The following is a 23,007-nucleotide window of genomic DNA, read 5'->3' as shown; positions in this document are numbered from 1 at the left end:
TTTATGCGTCCCGTGTAAAATATCTCGGTTTGCTGTTTGATAGTGACTTATCTTAGAATTCTCACCTTCACCATGTTTGTCAGAAATTACGGGCTCTTTCTTGCCTGCTGTTCAATATTAGATACTACATGCCTTTTTCCGTTAGAAAAGTAATAATTCATGCCTTGGGTTACAGTGTTTTAAGGTGTGGCATAACAGTTTATGGGCATTGTGCGCTACGTTGGCAAAACAGACTGAACTCCATATTGCGCTCAATCTTAAAAAACAGTGTTTACGATTTACACCTTCGAAAGGAATGTGATGTTTTTAGTTTTCTAAGGCTCCCAAACTTTAATGCTTTCTTATTTGAAACGGTTGTGCTCAAACATTTTTGGGAAAGTGCGTATAAAGTTGAGTATGTTCCGAGTAGAACTCTCAGACCAAAAGAGAGATATAGTATTCCCCGCTGCTCCACCCGCTATGGTAAAAGAACTCGTGCATTCTATGTTCCTTCGTCACTAAATGTGTTGTCGTCAAGCGCATTTTCTGTTAGTACAAATTATAAACTAAAAAAACTATTGCGCTCATCTGTTTTCATCTGACCTTTAACTTCGTTTTTAGGTATTATTTATCGCCTGTTTTGTCTCGTCGTTCCTTTCACGGTCATATTTCTGGACTTTCATCGCCTACATTGCCTGATATACATTTGTTGTTCGTGTAGTTTAGTAGATTCAGCGTTTTTTCCAGTTAACTGTGAAGTGTGATGTGTTTCAACGTTTTTTTTGCTGCTCCTATTTTTCTATTGCTTTCTGCTAATATTAGTTTGTAAAGCGCCGCACGCGACTTGCCGCTACCTGCCAGGCGCAGCCATACAAGCCCAATGAGGCTTCGGCAGGCCTGCATCTGTAAAATATCTTTGCAGTGCAGAATAAACTGATTGATTGATTGATTGCCCTTTGGCTATGTGGGATTTAGAACCGGCACGCTTGCCAACATGCGCATCACGCTACTGTTGCACATGCGGGCCTTTTATGCTCGGAACCTCGGCTTTGCTCGGCCCGTCCAGACAGGCGATGTCCTCTAGCCTCATCGAGCCTTTTTCATCGGCCACGCGCGGTTGGAAAGTGACCGCAGTGTCGACCGCCGTCGACAAAAGTAGATCACCGGTAATCAACGTTTCCAAACTTCACCGGGACACCGATTCCATTGTCTGCGACCCAACAATCTTCTTCGAGCAACAGGAGCCACGTGACTACAACCAAGCCTACTAAAATCCGCTTCCCTTTGGCTATGTCGGATTTGGAGCCGGCACGCTTGCCGACATGCGCCTCACACTACTGTTGCACATGGAGGTCATTTTTATGCTCGGAACCTCGGCTGTGCTCCGCCCAACCGGAGAGGCGATGTCCTCTTCCTCATCGAGCCTTTTTCATCAGCCGCGCGCGGTCATGAAGTGACCATCGTGTCGACCACCCTCGACAAAAGTGGATCACCGGCTGTCAATGTTTCGAAACTTCAGTCGGACACTGTTTCCATTGACTGCGACCCAACAATCTTTTTCGAGCAACAGGAGCCACGTGACTACAACCAAGCCTACTTAAACCCGCTGCACTTTGGCTACCTGGGATTTGGAGCCGGCACACTTGCCGACATGCGCCTCACGCTACTGTTGCACACGCAGGTCAATTTTACGCTCGGAACCTCGGCTGTGCTCCTCCCGACCGGACAGGCGATGTCCTCTCGCCTCATAGAGCCCTTTTCATCGGCCGCGCGCGGTGGGAAGGTGACCGCCGTGTCGACCACCGTCGACAAGAACGGATCACCGGTTATCTACGTTTCCAAGCTTCACTTGGACACTGATTCCATTGTCTGCGACCCACCAATCTTCTACGATCAACAGATGCCACGTGACTACAACCAAGCCTTATTAAAGATGCTGCGCTTTGGCTACGTGGGATATGGAGCCGGCACGCTTGCCGACATGCGCCTCACGCTACTTGTGCACATGCGGGTCTTTTTTAAACTCGGAACCTCGGCGGTGCTCGGCCCGACCTGACAGGCGGAGTCCTCTTCCCTCATCGAGCATTTTGCATGGGCCGCGTGCGGTTGGAAGGTGACCGCACTGTCGACCACCGTCGACAAAAGTAGATCACCGGTTAGCAACGTTTCCAAGCTTCACCGGGACACCGATTCCATTGTCTGCGACCCAACAATCTTCTTCGAGCAGCAGGAGCCACGTGACTACAACCAAGCCTACTTAAACCCGCTGCGCTTTGGCTACGTGGGATTTGGAGCCGGCACGCTTGCCGACATGCGCCTCACACTACTGTTGCACATGCGGGTCTTTTTTAAGCTCGGAACCTCGACGGTGCTCGGCCCGACCTGACAGGCGGAGTCCTCTTGCCTCATCGAGCCTTTTGCATGGGCCGCGTGCGGTTGGAAGGTGACCGCCGCGTCGACCACCATCGACAAAAGTGGATCACCGGTTATCAACGTTTACAAGCTTCACTCGGACATTGTTTGCATTGTCTGGGACCCAACAATCTTCTTCGAGCAACAGGAGGGACGTGACTACAACAGAACCTACTTAAAACCACTGCGCTTTGGCTATGTGGGATTTGGAACCGGCACGCTTGCCAACATGCGCATCACGCTACTGTTGCACACGCAGGTCAATTTTACGCTCGGAACCTCGGCTGTGCTCATCCCGACCGGACAGGCGATGCCCTCTAACCTCATCGAGCCTTTTTCAACGGCCACGCGCGGTTGGAAAGTGACCGCAGTGTCGACCACCGTCGAAAAAAGTAGATCACCGGTTATCAACGTTTCCAAGCTTCACGGGGACACCGATTCCATTGTCTGCGACCCAACAGTCTTCTCCGAGCTACAGGAGCCACGTGACTACAACAGAGCCTACTTAAACCCGCTGCGCTTTGGCTGTGGGATTTGGAGCAGGCACGCTTGCCGACATGCGCCTCACGCTACTGTCGCACATGCGGGTCTTTTTTAAGCTCGGTACCTCGGCTGTGCTCGGCCCCACTGGACAGGCGATGTCCTCTTGCCTCATCGAGACTTTTTCATCGGCCAAGCACTGTTGGAAGGTCACCGCCGTGTCGACCACCGTCGAGAAGAGCGGATCACCGGTTACCAACGTTTCCAAGCTTCACTCGGACACTGATTCCATTGTCTGCGACTCAACAATCTTTTTCCAGCAACAGGAACCACGTGACGACAACGAAGCCTACTTAAACCCACTGCGCTTTGGCTACGTAGGATTTGGAGCCGGCACGCTTGCCAACATGCGCATCACGCTACCGTTGCACACGCAGGTCAATTTTACGCTCGGAACCTTGGCTGTGCTCATCCCGACCGGACCGGTGATGCCCTCTTGACTCATTGAGCTCTTTTCATCGGCCGCGCGCGGTGGGAAGGTGACGCCGTGTCGGCCACCGTCGACAAGAACGGATCACCGGTTTTCAACGTTTCCAAGCTTCACTCGACCACTGATTCCATTGTCTGCGACCCAACAATCTTCGAGCAACAGGAGCCCCGTGACTACAACCAAGCCCACTGAAACCCGCTGCGCTTTGGCTACGTGGGATTTGGAGCCGGCACGCCTGCCGACATGCGCCTCACGCTACTGTCGCACATGGGGGTCAATTTTACGCTCGGAACCTCTGTTGTGCTCATCCCGACCGGATAGACGATGCCCTCTTGCCTCATAGAGCCCTTTTCATCGGCCGCGCGCGGTGGGAAGGTGACCGCCGTGTCGACCACCGTCGACAAGAACGGATCACCGGTTTTCAACGTTTCCAAGCTTCACTCGAACACTGATTCCATTGTCTGCGACCCACCAATCTTCTGCGAGCAACAGGTGCCACGTGACTCCCAGCATGCCTTATTAAAGCCGCCGCGCTTTGGCTACGTGGGATATGGAGCCGGCACGCTTGCCGACATGCGCCTCACGCTACTGTTGCACATGCGGGTCTTTTTTAAGCTCGGAACCTCGGCGGTGCTCGGCCTGACCTGGCAGGCGGAGTCCTCTTGCCTCATCGAGAATTTTGCATGGGCCGCGTGCGGTTGGAAGGTGACCGCCGCGTCGACCACCATCGACAAAAGTGGATCACCGGCTCTCAACGTTTACAAGCTTCACTCGGACACTGTTTGCATTGTCTGGGACCCAACAATCTTCTTCGAGCAACAGGAGCGACGTGACTACAACAGAGCCTACTTAAAACCACTGCGCTTTGGCTATGTGGGATTTGGAACCGGCACGCTTGCCAACATGCGCATGACGCTACTGTTGCACATGCGGGTGTTTTTTACGCTCGGAACCTCGGCTGTGCTCGGCCCGTCCAGACAGGCGATGTCCTCTAGCCTCATCGAGCCTTTTTCAACGGCCACGCGCGGTTGGAAAGTGGCCGCAATGTCGACCACCGTCGAAAAAATTAGATCACCGGTTATCAACGTTTCCAAGCTTCACGGGGACACCGATTCCATTGTCTGCGACCCAACAGTCTTCTCCGAGCTACAGGAGCCACGTGACTACAACCAAGCCTACTAAAATCCGCTTGCCTTTGGCTATGTCGGATTTGGAGCCGGTACACTTGCCGACATGCGCCTCACACTACTCTTGAACATGCAGGTCATTTTTATGCTCGGAACCTCGGCTGTGCTCCGCCCAACCGGAGAGGCGATGTCCTCTTGCCTCATCGAGCCTTTTTCATCGGCCGCGCGCGGTCATGAGGTGACCATCGTGTCGACCACCATCGACAAAAGTGGATCACCGGTTATCAACGTTTACAAGCTTCACTCGGACACTGTTTGCATTGTCTGGGACCGAACAATCTTCTTCGAGCAACAGGAGCGACGTGACTACAACAGAGCCTACTTAAACCCGCTGCGCTTTGGCTGTGGGATTTGGAGCCGGCACGCTTGCCGACATGCGCCTCACGCTACTGTCACACATGCAGGTCTTTTTCAAGCTCGGTACCTCGGCTGTGCTTGGCACGACCGGACAGGCGAAGTCCTCTTGCCTCATCGAGGATTTTGCATGGGCCGCGTGCGGTTGGAAGGTGACCGCCGTGTCGGCCACCGTCGACAAAAGTGGATCACAGGTTATAACGTTTCCAAGCTTCAGTCGGACACTGTTTCCAATGTCTGCGACCCAACAATCTTCTACGAGCAAAAGGAGCCACGTGACTACAACCAAGCCTTATTAAATCCGCTGCGCATTGGCTACGTGGGATTTGGAGCTGGCACGCTTGCCGACATGCGTCTCACGCTACTGTTGCACATGAAGGTTAATTTTACGCTCGGAACCTCGGCTGTGCTCGTCTCGACCGGACAGGCGAAGTCCTCTTGCCTCATCGAGCCTTTTGCATGGGCCGCGTGCGGTTGGAAGGTGACCGCCGTGACGGACGACATAAGTGGATTACCGGTTATCAACGTTTCCAAGCTTCACTCGGACACTGTTTCCATTGTCTGCGACCCAACAATCTTCTACGAGCAACAGGAGCCACGTGACTGCAACCAAGCCTTATTAGACGCGCTGCGTTTTGGCTACGTGGGATTTAGAGCCGGCATGCTTGATGACATGCGCCTCACGCTACTGTTGCACAGGCAGGCCTTTTTTATGCTCGGAACCTCGGCTGTGCTCGGCCCCACTGGACAGGCGATGTCCTCTTGCCTCATCGAGACTTTTTCATCGGCCAAGCACGGTTGGAAGGTCACCGCCGTGTCGGCCACCGTCGAGAAGAGCGGATCACCCGTTACCAACGTTTCCAAGCTTCACTCGGACACTGATTCCATTGTCTGCTACTCAACAATCTTCTTCCAGCAACAGGAGCCACGTGACGACAACGAAGACTACTTAAACCCACTGCGCTTTGGCTACGTAGGATTTGGAGCCGGCACGCTTGCGGATATGCGCCTCGCGCTACTGTTGCACATGCGGGTCTTTTTTAATTTCGGAACCTCGGCTGTGCTTGGCACGACCGGACAGGCGAAGTCTTCTTGCCTCATCGAGCTTCTTGCATGGGCCGCGTGCGGTTGGAAAGTGACCGCCGTGTCGGCCACCGTCGACAAAAGTGGATCACCGGTTACCAACGTTTCCAAGCTTCACTCGGACACTGATTCCATTGTCTGCGACCCACCAATCTTCTACGAGCAACAGGTGCCACGTGACTACAACCAAGCCTTATTAAAGCCGCAGCACTTTGGCTACGTGGGACATGAAGCCGGCATGCTTGCCGACATGCGCCTCACGCTACTGTTGCACATGCGGGTGTTTTTTAAGCTCGGAACCTCGGCTATGCTCGGCCAGACCAGACAGGTGGAGTCCTCCTCATCGAGCCTTTTTCATCGGCCACGCGCGGTTGGAAAGTGACCGCTATGTCGACCACCGTCGACAAAAGTAGTTCACCGGTTATCAACGTTTCCAAACTTCACTCGGACACCGATTCCATTCTATGCGACCCAACAATCTTCTTCGAGAAACAGGAGCCACGTGACTACAGCCGAGCCTACTAAAACCCGCTTCCCTTTGGCTACGTCGGATTTGGAGCCGGCACGCTTGCCGACATGCGCCTCACACTACTGTTGCAAATGCAGGTCAATTTTACGCTCGGAACCTCAGCTGTGCTCGGTCCCTCCAGACAGGCGATGTCCTCTTGCCTCATCGAGCCCTTTTCATCGGCCGCGCGCGGTCGGAAGGTGACTGCCGTGTCGACCACCGTCGACAAGAGCGGATCACCGGTTATCAACGTTCCGAAGCATCACTCGGACACTGATTCCATTGTCTGCGACCCACCCATCTTCGAGCAACAGGAGGCACGTGACTACAACCAAGCCCACTTAAACCCGCTGCGCTTTGGCTACGTGGGATTTGGAGCCGGCCCGCTTGCTGACATGCGCCTCACGCTACTGTTTCACATGCGGGTCTTTTTTACGCTCGGAGCCTCCGCTGTGCTCGGTCCCTCCAGACAGGCGATGTCCTCTTGCCTCATCGAGCCTTTTGCATTGGCCACGCGGGGTTGGAAACTGAACGCCATGTCGACCACCGTCGACAAAAGTAGTTCACCGGTTATCAACGTTTCCAAGCGTCACTCGGACACCGATTCCATTCTGTGCGACCCAACAATCTTCTTCGAGAAACAGGAGCCACGTGACTACAGCCGAGCCTACTAAAACCCGCTTCCCTTTGGCTACGTCGGATTTGGAGCCGGCACGCTTGCCGACATGCGCCTCACACTACTGTTGCAAATGCAGGTCAATTTTACGCTCGGAACCTCAGCTGTGCTCGGTCCCTCCAGACGGGCGATGTCCTCTTGCCTCATCGAGCCCTTTTCATCGGCCGCGCGCGGTCGGAAGGTGACTGCCGTGTCGACCACCGTCGACATGAGCGGATCACCGGTTATCAACGTTCCGAAGCATCACTCGGACACTGATTCCATTGTCTGCGACCCACCAATCTTCGAGCAACAGGAGGCACGTGACTACAACCAAGCCCACTTAAACCCGCTGCGCTTTGGCTACGTGGGATTTGGAGCCGGCCCGCTTGCTGACATGCGCCTCACGCTACAGTTGCACATGCGGGTCTTTTTTACGCTCGGAGCCTCCGCTGTGCTCGGTCCCTCCAGACACGCGATGTCCTCTTGCCTCATCGAGCCTTTTTCATTGGCCACGCGGGTTTGGAAACTGAACGCCGTGTCGACCACCATCTACACGAGCGGATCACCGGTTATCAACGTTTCCAAGCTTCACTCGGTCACTGATTCCATTGTCTGCGACCCAACAATCTCCTTCGAGCAACAGGAGCCACGTGACTACAACCAAGCGTACTTAAACTCGCTGCACTTTCGCTAAGTGGGATTTGGAGCCGGCATGCTTGCCGACATGCGCCTCACGCTACTGCTGCACATGCGGGTCTTTTTTACTCTCGGAACCTCGGCTGTGTTCGGCCCGAGCGGCCAGGCGATGTCCTCTTGCCTCATCTAGCTTTTTTCATCGGCCGCGCGCGGTTTGAAGGTGACCGCCAAGTCGACCACCGTCTACAAGAGCGTATCACCGGTTATCAACGTTTCCAAGCTTCACTCGGACACTGATTCCATTGTCTGAGACCTTACAATCTTCTTCGAGCAACAGGAGCCACGTGACTAAAACCAAGCGTACTTAAACACGCTGCGCTTTTGCTAAGTGGGATTTGGAGCCGTCACGCTTGCCGACATGCGGCTCACGCTACTGCTGCACATGCGGGTCTTTTTTACGCTCAGAACCGCGGTTCTGCTCAGCCCAACCGGACAGGTGAAGTCCTCTTGCCTCATCGAGCATTTTCCATGGGCCGCATGCGCTTGGAAGGTAACCGCCGTGTCGACCACCGTCGACAAAAGTGGATCACAGGTTGTCAACGTTTCCAAGCTTCACTCGGACGCTGTTTCCATTGTCTGCGACCCAACAATCTTCTTCGAGCAACAAGAGCCACGTGAATACAACCAAGCCTACTTAAATCTGCTTCCCTTTGGCTACGTCGGATTTGGAGCCGGCACGCTTGCCGACATGCGCCTCACACTACTGTTGCAAATGCAGGTCAATTTTACGCTCGGAACCTCAGCTGTGCTCGGTCCCTCCAGACAGGCGATGTCCTCTTGCCTCATCGAGCCCTTTTCGTCAGCCGCGCGCGGTTGGAAGGTGACCGCCATGTCGACCACCATCGACAAAAGGAGATCAACGGTTATCAACGTTTCCAAGCTTCACTCGGACACTGATTCCATTGTCTGCGACGCAACAATCTTCTTCGAGCAACAGGAGCCACGTGACTACAACCAAGCCTAAAAAAACCCACTTCGCTTTGGCTACGTGGGATTTGGAGCCGGCACGCCTGCCAACATGCGCCTCACGCTGCTTTTGCACTGTGAGGTCTTTTTTCCGCTCGTAACCTCGGCTGTGCTCGGCCCGACTGGACAGGCGATCTCCTCTTGCCTCATCGAGCCTTATTGATCGGCCGCGCGTGGTTTGAAGGTAACCGCCGTGTTGACCACCGTCGACAAGAGCGGATCACCGGTTACCAACGTTTCCAAGCTTCACTCGGACACTGATTCCATTGTCTGCGACTCAACAGTCTTCTTCCAGCAACAGGAGCCACGTGACGACAACGAAGACTACTTAAACCCACTGCGCTTTGGCTACGTGGGATTTGGAGCCGGCACGCTTGCGGATATGCGTCACGCGCTACTGTTCACATGCGGGTCTTTTTTAAGCTCGGAACCGCGGCTTGTCTTGGCCCGACCGGACAGGCGAAGTGCTCTTGCCTCATCGAGCCTTTTGCATGGGCCGCGCGCAGTTGGAAGGTGACCGCCGTGTCGACCACCGTCGACAAAAGTGAATCACCGTTTATCAACGTTTAGAAGCTTCACTCGGACACTGTTCCATTGTCTGGGACCCAACAATCTTCTTCGAGCAATAGGAGCCACGTGACTGCAACAGAGCCTAGTTAAACCCACTGCGCTTTGGCTACTTGCGATTTGGAGGCGGCGCGCTTGCCAAAATGCGTATCACGCTACTGTTGCACATGCGGGTCTTTTTTACGCTTGGAGCCTCGGTTGTGCTCGGCCCGTCCAGACAGTCGATGTCCTCTTGCCTCATCGAGCCTTTTATGCGAAGCATACTAGCCGCACAACCGAGCTCTTCCTTGCTGCGCCGCGCACGGTCGCGTAGCTACCACTTGACCTTCATCGGCGCACCACGTTTTATGACGTCACAACAGCTGTTAAAGCTGGGGCCTCGTGCGCTCGCTTGCGGACGTGCAGCCTCCACCGGTGGCCTAACTCCCGTTCCTACAACTAGGAGATACTGATGTCACGCACTTTTACACAAGGCGACGCACTCGTTGAGTCAGTTGAGCAGCGAGATGTCGGCCAGGGAGCGGGCGGCTCGCCAGACAGCAAAGCGGAAGTTACAAAGAGCCACGGGAACGGGAGAAGAACGAGAAGTACGGCTTGCCAAGCAACGTGCACAGTATGCAGCTAGACGGCAGCCTTCCACGACCAATTCCGTATGCTTCGCATCCTAGGCTTAACCATAAGCTAAGCCAGGCCATTTTTCATCGGACACGCGCGGTTGGAAAGTGACCGCCGTGTCGACCACCGTCGACAAAAGTAGATCACCGGTTATCAACGTTTCCAAGCTTCACTCGGACACCGATTCCATTGTCTACGACCCAACAATCTTCTTCGAGCAACAGGTGCCACGTGACTACAACGAAGCCTACTAAAACCCGGTTCGCTTTGGCTGCGTGGGATTTGGAGCCGGCATGCTTGCCGACATGCGCCTCACGCTACTGTTGCACAGGCAGGTCTTTTTTACGCTCGGAACCTCGGCTGTGCTCGGCCCGACTGGACAGGCGAAGTCCTCTTACCTCATCGAGCCTTTTGCATGAGCCGCGTGCGGTTGGAAGGTGACCGCCGTGACGGACGACATAAGTGGATCACCGGTTATCAACGTTTCGAAGCTTGACTCGGACACTGTTTCCGTTGTCTGCGACCCAAAATCTACGAGCAACAGGAGCCACGTGACTACAACCAAGCCTTATTAAACGCGCTGCGTTTTGGCTATGTGGGATTTGGAGCCGGCACGCTTGCTGACATGCGCCTCACGCTACTGTTGCACAGGCAGGTCTTTTTTTATGCTCAGAACATCGGCTGTGCTCGGCCCGACTGGACAGGCGATGTCCTCTTGCCTCATCGAGACTTTCATCGGCCAAGCACGGTTGGAAGGTCACCGCCGTGTCGACCACTGTCGAGAAGAGCGGATCACCGATCACCAACGTTTCCAAGCTTCACTCCGACACTGATTCCATTGTCTGCGACCCAGCAACAGGAGCCACGCAACGACAACCAAGACTACTTAAACCCATTGCGCTTTGGCTATGTGGGATTTCGAACCGGCACGCTTGCCAACATGCGCATCGCGGTGCTGTTGCACATGCGGTTCTTTTTTACGCTCGGAACCTCGGCTGGGCTCGGCCCGTCCAGACAGGCGATGTCCTCTTGCCTTATCGAGCCTTTTCCTTGGCCACGCGCGGTTGGAAAGTGACCGCAGTGTCGACCACCGTCGACAAAAGTAGATCACCAGTTATCAACGTTTCCAAGCTTCACTCGGACACCGATTCCATTGTCTACGACCAACAATCTTCGAGCAACAGGAGCCACGTGACTACAACCAAGCCTAATAAAACCCGCTTCGCTTTGGCTACGTCGCATTTGGAGCCGGCACGCTTGCCTACATGCGCCTCACAATACTGTTGCACATGCAGGTCTTTTTTACGCTCGGAACCTCGGCTGTGCTCGGCCCAACCGGAGAGGCGATGTCCTCTTGCCTCATCGAGCCTTTTTCATCGGCCGCGCGCGGTCATGAGGTGACCATCGTGTCGACCACCGTCGACAAAAGTGGATCACCAGTTTTCAATGTTTCGAAACTTTTGTCGGACAGTGATTCTATTGACTGCGACTCAACAATCTTCTTCCAGCAACAGGAGCCACGTGACGACAACGAAGCCTACTTAAATCCACTGCACTTTGGCTACGTGGGATTTGGAGCCGGCACGCTTGCCGACATGCGCCTCACGCTACTGTTGCACATGCGGGTCTTATTTACGCTCGGAACCTCGGTTCTGCTCAGCCCAACCGGAGAGGGGAAGACCTCTTGTCTCATCAAGACTTTTTCATTTGCCACGCGCGGTTGGAAGGTGACTGCGTTGTCGACCACCGTCGACAAAAGTGGATCACAGGTTGTCAACGTTTCCAAGCTTCACTCGGACGCTGTTTCCATTGTCTGCGACCGAACAATCTTCTTCGAGCAACAGGAGCCGCGTGACTACAACCAAGCTTAGTAAAACCCGCTTCCCTTTGGCTACGTCGGATTTGGAGCCGGCACGCTTGCCGACATTCGCCTGACACTACTGTTGCACATGCAGGTCATTTTTACGCTCGGAACCTCGGCTGTGTTCGGCCCAACCGGAGAGGCGATGTCCTCTTGCCTCATCGAGCCTTTTCGTTGGCAGCGCGCGGTCATGAGGTGACCATCGTGTCGACCACCGTCGACAAAAGTGGATCACCGGTTTTCAATGTTTCGAAACTTCAGTCGGACACTGTTTCCATTGACTGCGACCCAACAATCTTCTTCGAGCAACAGGAGCCACGTGACTACAACCAAGCCTACTTCAACCCGCTGCGCTGTGGCTATGTGGGATTAGGAATCGGCACGCTTGCCAACATGCGCATCACGCTACTGTTGCACATGCGGGTCTTGTTACGCTCGGAACCTCGGCTGTGCTCGGCCCGTCCAGACAGGCGATGTCCTCTTGTCACATCGAGCCTTTTTCATCGGCCACGCGTGGTGGGAAAGTGACCGCAGTGTCGACCACCATCGACAAAAGTGGATTACCGTTTGTCAATGTTGCGAAACTTCAGTCGGACACTGTTTCCATTGACTGCGACCCAACAAACTTCTTCGAGCAACAGGAGCCAAGTGACTACAACCAAGCCTAATTAAACCCGCTGCGCTCTGGCTATGTAGGATTTGGAGCCGGCACGCTTGGCAACCTGCGCCTCACGCTACTGTCGCACATGCGGGTCTTTTTTAAGCTCGGTACCTCGGCTGTGCTTTGCCCGACCGGACAGGCGAAGTCCTCTTGCTTCATCGAGCCTCTTGCATGGGCCGCGTGCGGTTGGAAGGTGACCGCCGTGACGGACGACATAAGTGGATCACCGGTTGTCAATGTTTCGAAACTTCAGTCGGACACGTTTTCCATTGACTGCGACCCAACAATCTTTACGAGCAACAGGAGCCACGTGACTACAACCAAGCCTTATTAAACCCGCTGCGCTTTGGCTACGTGGGATTTGGGGCCGGCACGCTTGCTGACATGCGCCTCACGCTACTGTTGCAGAGGCAGGTCTTTTTTATGCTCGGAACCTCGACTGTGCTCGGCCCGACTGGACAGGCGATGTCCTCTTGCCTCATGGAGAATTTTTCATCGGCCAAGCACGGTTGGAAGGTCACCGCCGTGTCAACCACCGTCGAGAAGAGCGCATCACCGGTTACCAACGTTACCAAGCTTCACTCGGACACTGATTCCATTGTCTGCGACCCACCAATCTTTGAGCAACAGGAGCCACGTCACTACAACCAAGCCCACTTAAGCCCGCTGCACTTTGGCTACGTGGGATTTGGAGCCGGCACGCTTGCCGACATGCGCCTCACGCTACTGTTGAACATGCGGGTCTTTTTTAATCTCGGAACCTAGGCTGCGCTTGGCACGACCGGACAGGCGAAGTCCTCTTGCCTCATCGAGCCTTTTGCATGGACCGCGTGCGGTTGGAAGGTGACCGCCGTGTCGGCCACTGTCGACAAAAGTTGATAACCGGTTATCAACGTTTCCAAGCTTCACTCGGACACTGTTTCCATTGTCTGCGACCCAACAATCATCTACGAGCAACAGGACCCACGTGACTACAACCAAGCCTTATTAAACCCGCTGCGTATTGGCTACGTGGGATTTGGAGCCGGCACGCTTGCCAACATGCGCATCGCGCTACTGTTACACATGCGGGTCTTTTTTACGCTCGGAACCACGGCTGTGCTCGGGCCCTCCAGACAGGCGATGTCCTCTTGCCTCATCGAGCCTTTTTCATCGGCCACGCGCGGTTGGAAAGTGACGGCAGTGTCGACCACCGTCGACAAAAGTAGATCACCGGTTATCAACGTTTCCAAGCTTCACTCGGACACCGATTCCATTGTCTGCGACCCAACAATCTTCGAGCAACAGGCGCCACGTGACTACAACCAAGCCTACTAAAACCCGCTTCGCTTTGGCTACGTCGCATTTGGAGCTGGCACGTTTGCCGACATGCGCCTCACGCTACTGTTGCACATGCGGGTCTTTTTTACGCTCGGAACCTCGGTTCTGCTCAGCCCAACCGGACAGGGGAAGTCCTCTTGCCTCATCGAGCCTTTTTCATGGGCCGCGCGTGGTTCGAAGGTGACTGCCGTGTCGACCACCGTCGACAAAAGTGGATCACAGGTTGTCAACGTTTCCAAGCTTCACTCGGACGCTGTTTCCATTGTCGACTCTTTCATATGTTACAATGTTCATTTAGCCTTTTGTTTGGTATACTGTCACAATGCTTTCCTTGCCAAGCGAATGTGGGACGAATATACCAAATCTTACGCACATATGTCAAAGTGATGTTTGTGCCACGTCGCCCAACTTTTGTCTTTTTCCCATCACATTTCAACGTCAGCAAAACCTAAACTGGAACTGAGGGACTGAAAGAACCATCTACCTCTGATCTTTTTCCGGTTTTTTTTTTAAAAGTTATGTCATACTTCGTGCATGAGTGAAATAATGACTACCTTCTAGTTTTACAATTGCGCTTAAGCTGAGGCATTACCTTTGGAGTACGTACTGCTTTGTAACACTTTCTCGGACAGAACCAACAAAGTGCCAGACCATAATTTCATGCCCTTCTTAGGGATAAAACTGTTTTTCTTGGAGCAAAGACAGTCAGAAGTAGTGATGAGAAATATCTTACAGTCTTCATTTTTTTCATAGCTTAATAAACTGCAGGAATATGTTGAACCAAGCCTGCAGGCGGACAAAATCAGGAAACCCAAAATAACTTTTATATCACAGAAAAAAATGGTGCAAAGGACTAAGCTCACCAGAAGTAATGCCACAGCTGAAGTGCAATGGCAAAAAACAATGTGGCCATCATTGCCCACTTGAACCAAGTTTTCCATATTCTCAAGAAAGTTGGCGAGTGACAAGCAGTCATTGGCATTTTCAGCCCCCTCAGCATCTGCCTAGGCTTTACTGAATTGCAGTATTAAAATAAGCTCTTGGTCTGGTCAAATGCCCTGAATGCATGGTAGATTCCACCCTACTACTGTGTGGCAGGGTGTACATCAAGGAAAGCCTAACAGAACAATATAACGGTTTAGGAAAGAGGGAATTGAGAGAATTGGCGGCTAATTATGAAATGCAGTAGGCAATCACAAAACTCCCCAATGTTCAAAATGTTGGAAGTTTTGAAGATAAGATCCTTCAATAGGCTGACATGCTAAAGAGAGTCAAAATTCTGGAGCTCGACAATGAATGCATTAGTGTTCCTTCATTTCCCCCTTTCAGATGAACAGATTTCATTCCCTTTTGATTTTGTATGAATTTACCACGATTAAAACGATTTACTTGGCCCTACACTCCGTGTTATTAAGGCGGAAGCCTTTAAAGTCTCATCGTTGTAAGCAGGAGTTGTCGACAGAAAATGTCACGCTTTTCAATTGGTGGAAACGGTCGTGACGTCACAGTGCACGAATTTCAAACGGGGCCAATTTAACTTTGGCTAGTAATCATGCAACCAATTGAAGGAATCGTATAGTGATGCTCCAAGTAAGTGGGACTGAGCTTAATTAATTGCTTAATTACCCAATTAGCCTAATTAGCTTTACTAGTCAGGCCATATAAATAAATAAAACCGATTAAGAAATTGGTCGAGCTCAGGAATCGAACCCCGGTCTTCGGCGTGAGAGACGAGTATGCTATCCACTCCGCCATGCCAGCTCGATGGTTTGGAATGAACAAAGGCGCGTCTAGTGAATACGGTGTCTTCACTCACTGCCATCCTCCTCCCTTCCCTTCCGGCGAGGTTTATGTGTCCACCGAGATATGAGAGAGAAATACATTTCCTTTCCTCAAAAACCAATTTACCGACGAGCGAGGCGTAGAACCGAATGGGCGATGGCGTTCTATGGACCCCTTGGCAGCGTTGCAAGACGCTGTCGCGTTCCACTCTTAGGGGCGAAGCTTAACATCTTAACCACACATCAGTGACCACACTTTAGGTCAAAAAAGTGCCCCCCCCCCTGAATTTTGTGACACAGTTATTGCGTAATTTCCTTTCCTCAAATACAATTTTCATTTTCTTCATTACGGCTCCTCTTTATCCATCTTCTTTCACTCCCACTTCCTCCCTTCCTCTACGGTGCGGTTCAGGTGTCCGCCGAGATGACAGAGAATTACTGCGCCATTTCCTTTCCTCAAAAAGCGTTGCGTTCAAAGGGCAAGGCATCGCGCCGAACGGGTGGTGGCGTTCCGTGGAGTGGAACGCGCTGTCGCGTTCCACTCCTAAAGGCGAAGCTTAAGCGGCATTAATTAGCAGTTAATTAGTATTCAGGCATTAATCAGTAATTAACCATCAATTAGTGATTTGTCATCACTTAGTAATTAGTACTCAATTACATGTGACGCCACCAGTGCCACAGAAACAGCGAAGGTGGTGCGGAAAACGCTTCCGCCTCTACCCACTTTAGACAGTCAAAGCGCCCCCTGAATTTTTTTTAGGTTTCTCACTTTCTTTTGGTTTAATGCCTTTACCATTCTACTATCTTGATTTTATGGAGACTTCTTTCGCATGCTCTAGTTAATTGTTGCCTTTATCAAGTTTTGTAGCATTTTGCAAAAGTCATGCACAAATCTTTTATTTCCGTTTGGTCAACACGGACACATCATCATTCCTTCGTGTCATTCTCCTATTCCACGCTTTTTAAGATTGTGGTGCATTCACTACATTAATTGTTTTTCGTTTTTGCTGTTATCTTTTTGTGCATATTTGTCTTAACCTGTAACCGTGTTAATGCTGGGCTCTTTACGTTTTTTGTAGAGCAACCTCTGTGACAAAATCATGTACCAACTTTTCTAGCCATGTTACCTACTAGCCTTTTTCTCCACCCGGCTACTGCTACATTTGTCACCAACATTTCATTTATGATACTCCTGCAATGCTTTTTCTTTATGATACAGAGGCTAAGCTTGTTGCTTTTTTATTATCAAAATCTGGCAGCACTGTTTCCTTTTCTTGCTTTTGTTTGCTTGTGTCATCATATTTAGCCACCCGTGTAACTCTTTGTACTTCAGGTGGATGCTTTTTGAGGGTATCAAGAGCAGTTCGGAGATTTTCAGTAATAAAGTTGAAGTTCAGTGCTCATGAATAATCCTCATCATATCCTCATCTTGCTTCGTGTTGCTACAAAAGTACTGACAACTTGAATGAAGTGGCTGCCCGCTATGGAGTGCGTTTTTTTATACTGAATCTTGGGCAACTATATGTTAGGGAATAAGCAGCCGTTTTATGAAAGTGCAGTGATGCAGCCCCTTGCAGTACAATCAAGCACGAATTTCAGTTGGTCAATCGCATGTTTACTGCAGTCTCTGTAGGACTACAGCTCATATAAGAGTTAATGCATTGAGCAGACAGGCCATTATGGTAACTTACAACTGCACGGGCATAAAAGCACACGAAGTCAGCTTATTATAAACAGCCAATGCGGTGGGGGGGAGGCACCATTGTCAGCTCAGACTAAGAACATCAACTTATCAAACCAGCAAGTGCAGCAGTTTTTGCCAATGGAGTCCCTGGCTAAGGACATCATCCTACTTTTCCCCACACTCTAATTGTACTTCATATATTTTCATCATCATCAGCTTATGAGTACGTCTGTTAATTGAGGAATGTGCATTGTAGCCTTCGGTTAACGGTCAAGGTGTTTTTCATCAAGTTATTTTCGTCTGCATGTGACTCTTGTAAGTAAGATTTGCAGGGATATTATTCGATTCACATTACAGTGGTCATGTTGTTCTCTCTATTTGTTTCACTGTAGTTCCCGAAAGATGGTGACACCAACTTGGCCACGCAGCTCTTACAGAGGCAATGTTCGCCATATATTACTATGTCTGGCTGATTTTCGAACATTGATTTAAATCTATGCTAACGCTCAAAAACCACCTGATAAAATTAAGTAAATAATTTCAAGTTATCGTTACCTTTACGTGAACTCCAGTGTCAGGCTTGTTTCCTTCTTATATTCGATGTTGAGCGCAAAGTGGGCCAGGAACATTAACTTGAATGCCATGGCTGGAGTTGATGCACTGAACACTGGCTGGCCGTCGATGAATATGGAGAAGGACTCGGCCGTCAGGAAGCTACCACCTGCACGACATTCAGAAAATTACCTCCCCATTTCCTTGCTGCATGCAGCAAAAGAACTACCTTTTGCGTATAGGAAAGGGGAGCACAGCACACCTCGAGCATCAGCATCTATGGCGGTTTCCTGGAACATGAAAAAGTAAGCACAAGCACAAATATGCCAGAAATTGTTTCTGGTATGCTTAAAGAAAGAACCTAACCAAGTGCCTCTGATTAGAATAAACCAGTTCTGTCCTAATCTATGTGGATTAACCCTTCAGCAACAGCACCTCCATACACACACGCAATTTGTACGGTTACCGCTGCACTGTAATATGCCACAAATCACCGCTAATTTACATTTGTAAGATTTTTTTAAAGGAACATGGTGCCATTTGAAGCTGAGATTTTGAAATGAATGCAGAATATCCTCAAGCCACTGTGTTTTGACGCGAGCTTCAGTGAGTGTCTTCCATGATCTAAATGGTTTTTTTTTGTTTTTTATGGGGTCTTATGTCACAAAGCGACTCAGGCTATGAGGGACGCCGTAGTGAAGGGCTCCGGAAATTTCGACCACCTGGGGTTCTTTAACGTGCACTGACATCGCACAGCACACGGGCCTCTAGAATTTCGACTCCATCAAAATTCAGCCGCCGCGGCGGCGCAGTCTAAAGTTGTCATCCTAAGAAAAATTTGAGTAAAAATATACAAATGAACCCAAATATATATATAATGAAGGAGTCACAACATTCGTGTTATCTTCGTTTATTACCAACAGTTTCAGACGAAGGACCGTCCTTCATCAGGGTATACTGACGAATTAGCACAATTTCGCACTTTAGAGGGAGCGTACACAAAGGGAAAGGAGAAATTAGTCTCTCTGCCGTTAGAGGAAAGAGAACAAAGCCAGTGTAAGACACGAGTGCTCCAGTCCATATAGGTTGAAGAGGGGGAGGGTTCCGAAAGCCAGGGGAGGAAGAAAAAATGTATATTTATATTAATAAAATTCACAAAGCAAGAATAAAAATTAAAGATTACATAAATGTAGTTGTTTTCCTAACTTTGTATATTTTTATATTTATTTTTTGCTTTCTCAATTTTTTCTTAAGTCCATTTAGGTTCAAGAAGGGGAGGTTGCGAAGGCCAGGGGAGAAAGAAAAAATAGAGATACATAAAAAAATTGAGAAAGCAAAAAATAAAAATAAAAAAATATACAAAATCAGGAAGACTACTATATTAATGCAATCTTTAATTTTTATTTTTGCTTTCTGAATTTTTATTTATATAAATATACATTTTTTCTTCCTCCCCTGGCCTTCGCCACCCTCCCCCTCTTCAACCTATATGGACTGGAGCACTCGTGTCTTACACTGGCTTTGTTCTCTTGCCTCTAACGGGAGAGAGACTAATTTCTCCTTTCCCTTTGTGTACGTTGGCTCGAAAATGCGAAATTGTGTTCATTCATCTGTATACCCTGATGAAGGACGGTCCTCCGTCCGAAACTGTTGGTAATAAACGAAGATAATCGGAATATTGTGACTCCTTCATTCTACAAGTCTTCCTGGCCCATTGAACGATGACACCGGCTACTAGTATATATATATAAGAATGCCTTGGAACTTAAATAAACATCTGGGAGAGTCACCATTGCTTACATGTGTTATCTTGGCATGCTAGTGTCAAAAAGATGGACATTTCCTTCAAAATAAGGTACCAGATTTGACTTGAGAGGTTGACCTGAGTACACTGAGCACAGCAACAAACATGAAACATAACCTTACCATTTAAATTAATGCCTTATTCCCTATGCACTAAAACAGGTTGACAATGGGAGAAATTACCAGCATTCATGCACCTAGCCTCAGCTGTGTCGCCACACAAATGAAGACATTCGTCTCAGTTATTATTCAAATGGTTTCACATGCACCCCGGCAATGCCATGCAGCTGAAACTCTCCATGAAACAAAACCAGCTTCCTGCCGCACTAAAGCTGCCAGCATAGGCTGGTATGTTAAAGAATAATCAGAGCACATTTAGGTGACCGTTTCAATGGTTAGCACTAGCCAAAAAATTTCATTAGTTTAAAAGTTTACCTCTGCTACTTTGTAGAACATATCTTTGTCCTCGTCCAAAATTGCAAGCAGCAGCAAAGGAGCTGCTTCATACTCCACGGCAGATGTCTTCCTCACGGCTTTGGATGCTTTTATTTCTTTCAAGCAGTTCTTCACCCTTTTTTTTTTAACCTGGCTGTGCGCATATCGAAAAAGTTGTTTACCAACTATCCGCAGCTGCTCATCAAATGTGTGTGCAACATCGAAGCCAAGCAGTTTGTTGATGTGGCTTTCTAAATGATTTATTTGAAAGAGAAATGGCCAGTCTTGAGTGACCTCGAGCACATTCATGGAGTTGTTTATAAGTGCTCGCTGTGAGGGGTAGGTCTCTGACATCAGCTGTGATATGCCTGCCTCATTTCGGACAAGTATGAACTGATTTTGCAGTTCTGCCTTCTTCTGTTCCTGCATCTCAGCTGTCTCGCCACTAGGGAGCTTACATTCCCAGGCTACACAGCCATAGCTGTCCCTTTCCTTTCTTGGCTTTTTTATGGGCTCAGGTTCATCCGGGTACATAACATCGGCGCTCCTGCAACTGGGTCTCTTTTTGTTGTTGACGCAATTTTGCAGCTTCCATGCCAACGTTTCCTGTCCAGACGCTATAACTGTGCCATTGAGGGTATCTTGAAATGTCTTTGGATACCGGTCAACAATCTCAGCAGCAATGGATCTCAGAAGGAGGGCAAAAAGTTGGGCAAGTTGGTAAACATTCATCATGGGTTCCATGATGGGTTCCATCATGGATCTCAGAAGTTTGCGGCCTGGTTTGCTAGTAACTGCAAGCACCCTTGTGCTTACTGCACGAACCATTTCATTTAAATACTTCTTAGTAGGCTTGATGCCTTGTTCACACGCTTTCAACAGTGGTGCCGGGAACAGATCCCATGGGACAGCTACACGACTGGACGGCATATTTGTAGTCGCTAGCCTGTCGATATCCGATGGACTTGGTGCGGGTGAACCTGAGGGGTTAGGAAGAAGTACATCGCGAAACTTTTGAAGTAGCATTCTTCTACTAACCGCGTTTAGAAATATGAGGTCATCTTCCACAATGTATTGAAGGTGCTCAAGGGACTCCACACCGCATTCTCGAAGTCTGTTGGCAGTTTGTTGGACAGCTTCTGTGCTTAATGCCGGTAGCCACTCCCCTATGAGCAACTCCAAGTCCATAGTGCCAATCTGCAGACAAAAATCAAACTATATCCAACACTGCATGTTTAAGTACCACAACAGGAAACTTGTTGCATGCAGGGTTGTATGGAACAAGTGGCACATGGCTAAGCAAACTGTTCAAATTCATGCATTTCATGGGGCCGTCGTTGCTCAAGATGTTAAAATATTGCATTGCAGGTTCATATAAGGACTGTACAGCTTTCAAAAGAAAGAACTCTTGCCCTTGGGAAAGAATGAGCATAATTTCTCCATACTCAAGATTGTCATTGTTCCGCGACATTACTACAAGCATTTTGGTCTTGTACAACAGGCCGCGAATGACTGCTTGGCATGCTTGTAAGATAGTTTCCTGGCTTGGGATGGCATTTTTCACAACACTTTGAATTTCTGGAGTATACAACTCTGTCAAAAATGTCTGGGCATCATCCAAGGCATCAGTGTTCTTGCCGGTACCTTTGTATGCTTGAAAGAGCTGATGACGCTGAGACAAAGTAAACGTCAAGTTCTTAAAATTTTGAGAGTTTCTTGCACACTTCCGAAAATAGCCGTGCTTGCTCTCGCAACGCATCGTCCACAGTCTTATGAGAGGTCCGAACTGGAGCGTCAAAAATGGGCAGTGTAATAGATAGTGGTGCTTTGGTTTCATAGGCACATCTTCAAAAAGAGTTGCCCTTCCAGTAATGTAATCCTCAATGAGGTCTTGAAGCCTCATTAACATTACATGGGTAAGTGCTGGCGCTGTGACCAGCTGAACGGTTTCAGAAAGCAGCAATACCTGCTGCCACACCTCGTTGTCTGTACAATGCACATTTCCAAGGAGAAACAAGGGAATAAAGCGTAGCATATTCCAATTTTGCACCGCATGACCTTCGAGTTTTGCTTTCTGGTGAAATTCGGACGGACTGTCACCCACATCACTGTGCTAAAAGGGGAAAAGGGAAATACTGCGGTTGAGGTCTTCAATTGAAATCCGCTTGCATACTTTAACAAAATGGCAGATGTATAAAGAAAGGTCGAATGAAACGACGCCTTCAAAGAGGTCGTGTGCCAAGCATGGTAGAAGTCCAGGAGCACAAACATGAAAATACTTCAGTTCATTAAACAAAGAGTTCAACTTCACCCCCTTCTCTACTCTCAATGAGTCATCGCCTTGCAACACTGACACTGCCCTGTCGTAATTTACTGGTGTTCTCAGATCACAAACTGCTGAGACCGCAGTGACACAGAAAATAGTGTCTTTTCCAGCCAGGCAATACCTACATATATGATTTGGACTACTGAAACACTCAACAAATCCTCCAATGGCATGGCTTCCCAGGTTATCACCAAGGATGGCAGTTACGGTGCCAATGAGAGGAGTTCCTTTTGAAGTGCTTCAGCATCCAATCTCTAGTTTCTTTAGATCATCAAGCAAAGGCACCAGCACCTTTTTTCTGTCCAAAGATTATAAAATCACTCTCTTTGCAAAGCAAGAAAAGTTTGATGGACTCAGCAGAGCTCCTTTCCCAGGGATGAAGATTTCCGAGCATAATGTACACTGCCAGCAATTTATGTTTCTTTTTTGCAGACCCAAGAGGGTTAACCACCTCAAATGCATCCTGAAAAAGTATTATTTTCAATGCATTGGGATGTTCATGATAGAGTGGAATAGATTTGAAAGCCTCGCCGTCAGTGAAATCTTTCAACACTCCAGTTGTCGGCTGCTAAACTGTGAAATTACAGTT

General features: G+C 49.7%; 1 protein-coding gene and 7 pseudogenes across 1 annotated transcript; 7 read left to right on the top strand and 1 right to left on the bottom strand.

Annotated features, from left to right (window-relative positions):
* The first annotated feature begins 1,052 nt into the window (after positions 1-1,052).
* On the top strand, positions 1,053-3,208 carry LOC149349336 (uncharacterized; annotated as a pseudogene).
* A 151-nt stretch (positions 3,209-3,359) lies between these two features.
* On the top strand, positions 3,360-6,165 carry LOC149349335 (uncharacterized; annotated as a pseudogene).
* A 70-nt stretch (positions 6,166-6,235) lies between these two features.
* Positions 6,236-7,578, top strand: LOC149349334 (uncharacterized; annotated as a pseudogene).
* A 48-nt stretch (positions 7,579-7,626) lies between these two features.
* On the top strand, positions 7,627-8,976 carry LOC149349333 (uncharacterized; annotated as a pseudogene).
* A 242-nt stretch (positions 8,977-9,218) lies between these two features.
* LOC149349332 (uncharacterized) lies at positions 9,219-10,414 on the top strand (annotated as a pseudogene).
* Positions 10,415-11,016: 602 nt separating this feature from the next.
* On the top strand, positions 11,017-12,384 carry LOC149349331 (uncharacterized; annotated as a pseudogene).
* Positions 12,385-12,901: 517 nt separating this feature from the next.
* Positions 12,902-17,488, top strand: LOC149349330 (uncharacterized; annotated as a pseudogene).
* Positions 17,489-17,859: 371 nt separating this feature from the next.
* On the bottom strand, positions 17,860-21,280 carry LOC149349329 (uncharacterized). The gene is made up of 4 exons (XM_089575437.1): positions 20,864-21,280; positions 20,093-20,788; positions 18,117-18,144; positions 17,860-18,023 (listed from the first exon to the last, which is right to left on the bottom strand). Exons 1-4 carry the CDS (start codon positions 21,278-21,280, stop codon positions 17,860-17,862), a joined length of 1,305 nt encoding a protein of 434 aa, XP_089431563.1.
* Between the last annotated feature and the right edge of the window lie 1,727 nt (positions 21,281-23,007).

The sequence above is a fragment of the Amblyomma mixtum genome, chromosome 3 (genome assembly GCF_055824585.1).
Source record: "Amblyomma mixtum isolate Tamu chromosome 3, ASM5582458v1, whole genome shotgun sequence".
Classification (NCBI taxonomy): domain Eukaryota; kingdom Metazoa; phylum Arthropoda; class Arachnida; order Ixodida; family Ixodidae; genus Amblyomma; species Amblyomma mixtum.
Note: the sequence above shows the minus strand (reverse complement) of the source record. Positions and strands in the feature narration are given on the sequence as shown.